Genomic DNA, 10,165 nt, shown 5'->3' on the forward strand with positions numbered 1-10,165 from the left:
CTTGAAAGTATGTAAAAAAATATTTTCAAAAAAACTTACACTTTTTGAAATAATGAGTGTTGTTTGATAAAAGAATCACCCTGTAGATTTTATCGATATGTTACTTGGAATTCATCCTGAAACCTACATGGAATTCAGATGTAAAGAATCAAAGAAAACGTGTTTTTATCAAACAACAGACAACAAGGCTTAAACTAAAATAAATAGTGCAGTTTAATTTCGTTAAATCATTGAGCGTTTAGTTTTTTCCAAACCAATAATCTTATATTTAAAAAAAAAAATTTTAATTACGACAAACCCGCTCATTGTCAAAAAAGCATAAGCAATATAAAAAAAAAAAACGGATTTTTTGGAGAGGACTCGGTCAATCTTATACGGAGTGGTAATAATTATTATTATGTGGTCGTAACTCGTACTTAATATCTTAAGGATTGGGCCACAATATTCAACACCACCGAAATATACTTATGCGGGGATTTCTATAAGACTATTCTGTAAATTTGGACTTCGATACAAATGTGATGTTTATTTCTGCAGCATAAATTAGTTAAGCGTTCATCGATTTCTTCGTAATTAATGTTATTGTTCTCGGAAAACTTTTTAGTGGTTGGGCATTATAGTGACTAAAAAAAAATAAAAATACTAGATAAATGTAAGAAAAAAAAATATCATTATAACAATATTATTAATGATTAGTATATTTATTATTAAGACACTGCCAGTCAGTAGTCACTGCATATCAGTGGCGGCGCCAGGAATTTTTTCTAGGGCGGGCCAAAGGGAGGCCAACATATATTTGGGCAGGCACAGTTGTTTGGACGTATGGTTGTATGTTAGTTGAATAAACGGGGGGGGGGGGGGTTGACAGGGGCCGAAGTGTCCTTTTTTGGAATACCCACCTTTGACTCTACGTATATAAGTACAGTACCTTTGTAATAAAAATTGTTTATTCAACCTCTTAAGGTCTTTGACCTCCCCCCTTAAAAAATGGTGGTTGAGTTACAGTATCAGTGACCAGGAGTTTTGGTGAGTTGGGTTATTTATTTATCAGATACTTATTTAAAAAGAAAAGTAAAATTAAATACATAAAACTGCAATCCATTATATTTTCTTTATTTAATAAACAACATAATATTATACATCTAACAAATTTTTAGTTTATAATTGAATAAATATTAATACATTAGCGATTAGCGATTAGCAAACCATAACTAGGTACATAATAAAATATAAAACAACTATTAAATACTTGTACAATATATATTGGACAATTATCTAAAATTAGATTTATACAATAGCATTGTCGTAATCCCGTCCAAGCCGTTTCCGCGAACAACCGCACCAAATATAAAACGTAAACAATCTATATTGTATCCATATACATAGCTATGTGTGAAGTGTGTGTGATTTAGGAAAACCAGACCACGAAATTACAGGGATAGATCTATTTACGTAACAATACTTAAAAATTATAATTTCAACTATTAAATTTAATCAAAATTTTTAGGCGGGCCAACGGGCGGGCCAGGGGTTTCTAAGGCGGGCTATGGCCCGCCCGGGCCCACCTTTGGCGCCGCCACGGCTGCATATGTCGCCTAAATAAAACAATCAAAACGACAGATTATTTAACTATTATTATTATAATTAATTATAAATATAAATATGTGTTATATTTTGTCTTAATTTAATTGCAGTTATTATGACGAATCTGGAGAAGACTTCGTCGACGACGACTACTACTCGTTGTACGGTTTCGTTCCGGTTATTTTTCTGGTGACGTTTGTGTTGTTGTATCCGAGTTTTTATTGCTATAGTACTCGAAGAAAGAAAACAAACGGTTTTTATTTGCAAACAAATAGCTGCAGTTGTAAAGCTAAATATATTTTATGTTCGGAATAATCGCGTTTACGACGTTAGGTATAATTATAATATTTAAAACAGAAAAATATATATTTGCTGTTTTAAATATCATAAATTATAACGTCGTAAACGCGATTATTTCGAACAGAAAATATATTAAGCTTTACAACTGCAGTTATTTGTTTTGTCAAATAAAAACCGTGTTTTCTTTCTCCGAGTACTATAGCAATAAAAACTCGGATACCCCGATTTTTGGCCTGCTGATAAGGCCGGTTGCTTACTACCTATACAAATAAACACTCGGATACACGCAGACATCGCCAGAAAAATTATCGGTAGCTGTGATCGTCTGTTGTACGAACAAGACGTATAAGGTAGCAAACTCACCGGGCGAAACGTCTTCCGGAACCATCATCTCGTCCAGAGGCGACGGCGTACTGTTCCGGATATCTGACGACGGTTGTTCGGGCAGGGATCGCCTGTAGTGTCGTGTAACCGCGGTAATGAACAGAACTACCAGCTGGTGTTGCTATGAAAATGGAAAGACAGAAACTGCAACACAAAATACTTAATATGTTTATCAATTGTTATCATAATAAAATACTCTTATTATAGAAATATTGACAAAAACATTTACAATCCGTAACCTTATTCAGTACACGAATTCAGTGCTTAGATTTAAAGTATGATCTAAGAAATACGATGGGGGTCCCACACTTAAACACTAATTATTCAATGAGATACAGGCGTTTGAAAATATGTTTTACGCGTAAATGTGTCTCATTCGACACAACGATTTAAATCGTTAAAGATACAATTTATAAAAACATTTTATATAACTTAATTTTTTTTTATATTAATGACACTGGTGTGATTATAGTTTTGATATACTTTCTAGATTTTTTATAAAAGATAAATTTATTAAAGTAAATTTTGTAAAAATTGGTTTATACGGCAGTAAACTTGCGGACTCAATAATATTGTACTTGTACTTAATTACAACTTATAGTATGTATACAATAACAAAATATATTACATTTTAAGACACACCATCGCTTTAAGCACACAAATATACTTAGGATGATGAAAAAAAAATTCTTAAATACTATCGTAAGTTATAGAAATCATTGTGTAAATTAAACTATTTTTACATGTTTTACGTTGGTGACTGATCACTCCACGGATCTATAACGTCACGCGGCCATTCGTCAAATTTCATTATCTCGTTGAATAATCATTTTTTTTAATTTCGGATTTTTACAAAAAAATTGTTTCATTATTTGAACTACAATAATTCACCAATAAACTTAAGATAAGCTTTAAAAAAATTTGTGTTGTGACATCCTTTAAGTTCATAGCCAAAATCTTTAGAAAAAAATGTCCAAATCAACCAAATTTACATCCGTATATAATAAAGTAATTGCAGATAAACAACACAGGTTTTGTCATGCGAAGTCAACAATAACCAATATATTATACTGACCTTAGATCGTTAATTAGCAAAGGTATACTACAGGTCGAGGCTACACCGACATTAGGAAAGCATTTGATAGTGTCGACTTGTCTATCCCGATCAAAACATTTGAAAGTAACGGTATAGTTTGACAAATGCTCAATTCATACTTGAATGTTAGAACGCAACAAGTAAAATTTTTGTAATTTTTGTCTAGTCGGATATAAACGTTACATCAGGGGTTCTCTAAGGTGGAGATTTATCACGCATAATACACCCCTATTTATACTTTTTATGAACGATGTTAAAGATATTTTCAAAAATAGTCCCTTCTTAATGTTCACGAATTAAAACTGCATTAGATTACAAGCGGATTTGGATCGACGGTGTTCGTCAAATGATTTGAATGTTGAATGCAGATAAATACTCGCAAATTTCGTTTTTGCGACGCACTTAAAAATCAAATACATATTTTCATTATAAAATTAATAACTCAGAATTAATGATTGTAAGTAATTTGTAACCCAGATACGAAATCTATGTATTCTACTGACGAATTATTTATCGTTTAATAGTCATATAACTCTATATATATGATGAGTAATAAAGATCTTCGAGTATTCGGTTTTATAAGGCGTTAATTATTGTTGAGGATTTAAAAATATTAATTGCTTTAACATTTTATATTCTACTCTAGTCCGTTCCATACTGAAATACCAATGGTTCGGTTGTATGGAATTCTCAACAAACTGTCTTAATTAACACAATTTAACGCTTTCTAAATCGATTTTCGATAGTACTTGCATATAAGACCAACAAACCCGATTTATCGTTTGAGCAACTATAACAAATTAGACGAGTTGCAACAAGTCGCTCGAAAAAAAAATAAGACGATTACGTCAAGATGTGACTCGGTTGTATAAAATTACTTGATTCATTAATTATTAAATGTCCCGAACTTATCCAAATTCCTTTAAACGTCCCTCGAACTAATAATCGTGTAGTAGTGTGTCAAAAACGTTCTGTACACTGACTTATCGGCAAAGTTATAGTATTCGCACATATCATTAGTAACGGTCGATACTAGTTATTTCAGGTAAATCAATAAATAATTTTGATTTGTTCCACGATGACTATTAACCAGGCTAAAAACCCCAGGATTGGGCAAGATACTAAAAAAAAAGTATAATTTTACATGATACAATATGCATTTAGTGTATCTGGATACATCATGAATGTAGAAAAGATACAAGGTACAATGTACAAGATACAAGGTGCATGTTACTTTTGTATTTCCAAATTAATTTTGTCAACTATTAAATTTTATAATTATTTTACTGACATTTTGTTGACTCAGACACAGTCACACAGAAGACAGAACGAACAAAATTGTACAACAATGCGAATAGTACACTGTAATAATTGCTTATCTGTACTTTTAATTTTATTTTTTTTTCATCACGTGGGGAAACCTAGGTAGCGGATTCATATTTTATAAGAACGAAAATTTCAGTTGATTTCTTTTCTATGTACGACTGAAGACAGATATTGTAGATAGGTAATTACTATTGAAAGCTGATAATTTAATTTATTGTTTTTAAAAATATTATCCTACAAGTTATAACATTGTATGGTAATTAATGTCTTTATTATTGTTCATTATACGGCTCAATTTAAAAAGTTATAAAATCAAAACATACCTAAATTATGAAAAAAAACTAAAATGATAAAAATAAACTACAATATTATATTATATAATTATGATAAACATGAATTAAAATGAAAAAATATAAAATTTACTCGATATTGGAAAAACAATAAGTAACAATAATATATTCTATGTTCACCTCGGTTAAATTATGACGGCGGTTTGTATGTTTATATGTTTGTATGTAGAAAAATTTCGTTCCACATCAACGCTTGTTTAAAACTCGACCACATTTCCGGGGGAAAATGTTTGATAGAGGAATTCTTCAAGTCAACAGTCTCGCCTTGGTGTATTTTAGCAATTTCTTTTAAAATTAGCAAGCCTTTATTTTTATTAATAATTTCGGAACATTTTTTTTTTATTAATACGCTGTTTTCAGAAAGATTAGTAACAGAATTCGTAACTTGTTCAAAAATGTATAAAGCACCTATGATTAACGAACCTAAAATATTAAGCTTTGTAATGCTTTAAACAATAATCGGAAAATTTGTTTTAATATAAGTTAAAGCTTTAATTATCTTTGATTTAGTTAGAATTTTTTTATAGTTTTGAATGCTTCTGACACCATCTTCTTCATTCTTGTGTGTTTTTAATAACATTTAGATAAGATAAAAATATACGATAGGAAAACCAGCATGAAATTAATACCTACCTACCTACCAACTTATACGGAAACGTAATATTATATTTTTTAAATATTTTCAATTTTTGTATTGTGGAAAAATGTATATAATATAATAATTATACATACTATTATAAATTAAATTAAATTTATATCTATAGTGTTACGTATTATGCAAAACATGCGTTTTTATGAAAAATATGCACTTGTACCCAAAATATGCAAAAATATGCAAAGTAAAAATTATAACCTATTTACGTGGATCTCTGTTTAAAGTTTTTCAATCCTTAAAATTCCGGTATTACCTTAATTATTCTTTTGATTTTGAAAACTACTGAGACACTTGACCCCCCCCCCCCCCCAAAGTACCAACTAGATTCGCTTTCCTATCAGAAAAGATACTGTTGAAGAAAATCCAAACACTTTTACTGACCTAAAAGGTGAACACTCACACAACAAAAAAAAATTTACAAAAAACACACAAACGTCATTGGAAAATAAATACATGTATCGCTCCGCTCAGAATCTAAAATAAGTAACGATTTTTTCAACTTGCTACTGTCATCAAAGAAAAAAGGTGGGTAAGTGGATGTCGCTCTGCTGTACAGTAGGTTACAAGTGGGTCACTGTATAATGGATAGTATTAAATTTGAATTCAATGATATAATATCACTGTATAAGAAAAACGATTCTAAGCGGAGACGGCATGTCAGTCTAGGTATAAGACATATTATATACTTATATCTATGGTATTAAAGAAAAATTGACCTATAATATACACAGGAATATCACAATATCCATTAAGTAGGTACTTATAACGCGTTATACATCAACAACAAACCGTGATACTATCATAGGTATATAATAGTATACTTTAGAAGTTTCAAGTACCTACGAGTAATATCATACAATCACAACAAAATAACTAAAATAGTTATTCTAGGTTTTTTGACATGTAATTTCGTCCAAATTCGAACTTAAAATGACTATAAAAATAAACTGTGTAAATGTATTTTTTAGATTTTTTGGTAACAGAATTAATTACTTACGAGGAATCTTATTTAAATTTTCAATTCTTAGATACAAAAGTTGAACATTTTATAAATTTTTAACTACAAAATAATTATTCAAATTAAAATTTGATAAATGTTGTCAAAATTCGATCTTTAAATGCTTATAAAAAAAAAATTGTGGCTATGTATTTTTAATATTTTTCAACTGATATTCTAATAATATATCAGGAGCTTTGTATTAAATTTTTACACTTTTTGGGCCAACAGATAAAACTTTATTGATATTTATAGAAAAAAAAACTAAAAAAATTGAAAACTGAAAATGTCCGTAAACAGCTCAAAAAGTGTCAAATTATTTTCAAAATTTCATCGTATATAGGAAATGCTAATATATACTTATGCTCAGTGGTTTTAAAAAACAATTGTAGAAAAAAATGAAAATTTGTTAAAATTGTTTGGTAACCAGCTTGGTTACCTATTACAATTTTTTTTATAAATATCAATAAAAAAATATTTATACGGTCAAAAAGCTTAAAAATGTAATACATAAGTTTTTATTACCTATAGCTAAAATATTAACGACACATAAGAATGGTTATTTTTTATAAACATTTAAAGTTCAAATTTCGTCAAAATCGCAGCTAATTAATTTGTAGCTTAAAACTTATAAAATATTAAATTTGTATAGCTAACACAAGAAAATTTAATACAAGTAGTTCATACTTTTACCGAAAGATGACTGATCTTTTTAGAAAAATTGGTATGCAATTAATAGGTAGGTACAATGTTTTTTCAAAAATGAAATTATTCTGGTAAGACGTATATGAAATTTACGTCTTGCTTATACTATAGTTGAAACTTGATAAATATATTTTTTAAAGTAATAATAATACGGGCAATATGGGGGGGGGGGCTTCAGCTCATTAATCCCCCTCCCCTGCGTATGCCACTGGTTTACCATGACGGTGAGAATATTATGTGCACAATTTATAATGTTATTATAATATAGGTATGTTACTTCGTGTGGCTTCGCGCACCTTCGTATCACCAAATAGCTGCAAATGTAATATTATTGACTTTCGCTAATATTATTTCAAGTCTTTCATTATAGGTATACCATTTTGTTTCACCGGTGTGTGACGTACTACTAATGGTCAGGGTCAGGGAATTGATTGACCGTGCCTAATTGCGATCTCCACATTATGCTTAGGTATAACCACTAACCGCATTAGTGCACTAACAAACAGAGGTATTATTTGCCTCTCGAGTATAACTTACGTATAATAATAGAATATAAATATGTTGAATTTTATTATAATTACAGTATACAGGGTGTAACAGATAGAACTGACTTTTGGAATAACTTTTGTTCCAATCAATATTTAAAATTTGATTTAATTTGTTTTGGATATATTCAAAATAGGTAACCAATTTGTGAATCTGATTATAATAACTTTCGATGATAAAAACATTTATCTAAGTCGAGTAGCTTATTTTTTAGAATTTTTTTAAATATCTATATTTTTTTGATTAAATGAGTTCGGAACGTAATAACTTTTTTCAAAATATTTTTTTTTCGGAATTTGCCGATTTGAGTATATTAATTCTTAAATTATTTACTAATCATATAGTTTTAACAATTTGTGTCATACGTCTAAGTATCATAATTTCGTCAAGTCTTTGTGTTACACCTTGTATATGCGATCATTAAATCACTCACTCGAATGCCAAGTAACTACCGTACGAGGATATTATATACATTGATAAGTATATATTTATTATGCTCTCCGCGCGGCGCTCTACTGCTCGGTGAACGTTACCTAACCATAATCACGGTAGAAACCGGTTCTGAACTTACAGACACACACGACTGTATACACGACATGACGCCGCCGCCGCGGTCGATTGCTGCAGAAATATAACGCTTTTGCAAAATAATATACAATATTTTTGTCTGCGACCCGAACACGATTGATGTTATATATATATATATATCTACGCCTACCCACGTCCTGTCTACCTACGCGAACTCGACTTAAGACCGTGTGTGCAATGAAATATACTTAATCTAGAAATTCCTAGGCCACTATATAAAGTAACAAAGCGGTCGTTTGTATTATATCGCGAAACACGCGTAATATACAATTTTTAAATGCATCATAATAATAATTTCAATAATTAATAATCATTCGTGATATTATACGTACCTATATACACACACTGCGTAAAAATATTTTCAGGAAAATGGGTAATAGTTGTCAAAATATTTTAAAAAGTTGCCGTAAATAATTAGGAAATATTTAATAAGTTACATAACTTGAAAGTTCATATTTTTGAAATTATTTTATATTAAACATTTACAAAATATTTTAATCATATATTTTCTAAAAACATTCTTACGGAAACTTTATAAAAATATTAAGTCAACATTTTTATGCAATCATATAGTACAATATTTTGTTAGAATCAGAAGATAATATTTATAAAATATTATTAGTCAAATATTCATTATTCAAGCACTTTAAAATTTTCACAAAATATTATCATTTCCCAAATGCTGTGTGGGTAGGGATTGTTGAAATACTGGTACTCAGTTCAAAATTTAATTTTCAGCGGTTCTAAGATTTTAACAACATTTATATAGTTTTAATAAAACGCCATTCGTAAACAAGTTAAATTTAAATAATATATTATGTTAAATAAAAAAAAAAATAATGATAGGTACTACTTACCTACCAATCAATCGAAATTAATATAAAATACAAATGCGTAAAAATGTAGGTAAAACAAATATAAAATATACAATAAATATATTATATTATTTATGAACAATAATTTAACTGTTCCATACATTTCGTTATATTTTGCGTTTCTTTTTAACTAATTTGATAAAAACGCGTACACACAATTTAGTAGGTAGATACTTTATTTTTATATACTCCTCGTTATTTGGTTAGGAAGTCGAATATCAAAACTTCCAAGTCACTCGTGGTTGCCCGTCTGTTGTCGGTAAAAAAAAATAAGCCTTCTTGGTTTATTTTTCTTTCACAAAAGTTTAGGAAACCTTGACTATTGCGGATCGTACCAGTTACCGTTTACCACCTATATGGGCTAAATATAGTTTAAAACTCAAACGATTTGTTTCGTTTGGGACATAGTTTTGAACAGAACAAAACCGAAAAAAAAACAACAAAAAAACGTCGTTTAACATCGTTTTAAACGATCAACAAAACATGTTTAAAAATGTATGTTTTATACATCATAACAACCCCGACGAACACACGATCGGCTGCCGGGAGAGGAATTTTTTTTTTAGCGCACAAACCGCGAACAACAACAATATTGTTATGTGTAACAACAATAATATTATAATGCAACGAAATAATAATAATACACACAATGCGCGCGTATTGTCGGCGGCCCTCCTTAATTTTTTTTTTCCACATTTGCCCGCACGCGCCACGACGCGTTATTCGATACACGATCGTGTGTGGTTCGGTTACCACATT

At 29.7% G+C, this 10,165-nt stretch overlaps 1 protein-coding gene across 1 annotated transcript in view; it reads left to right on the forward strand.

Annotated features, from left to right (window-relative positions):
• Positions 1-2,870, forward strand: part of LOC107884728 — a 4,870-nt gene extending 2,000 nt beyond the window's left edge. The window contains exon 2 of the mRNA XM_016807486.2: positions 1,695-2,870. Within this exon, the coding sequence (XP_016662975.2) occupies positions 1,695-1,899 (205 nt within the window). The 3' untranslated portion in view covers positions 1,900-2,870. The remainder of the gene's footprint in view (positions 1-1,694) is intronic.
• Positions 2,871-10,165: the final 7,295 nt, after the last annotated feature.

The sequence above is a fragment of the Acyrthosiphon pisum genome, chromosome A2 (assembly GCF_005508785.2).
Source record: "Acyrthosiphon pisum isolate AL4f chromosome A2, pea_aphid_22Mar2018_4r6ur, whole genome shotgun sequence".
Taxonomy (NCBI): domain Eukaryota; kingdom Metazoa; phylum Arthropoda; class Insecta; order Hemiptera; family Aphididae; genus Acyrthosiphon; species Acyrthosiphon pisum.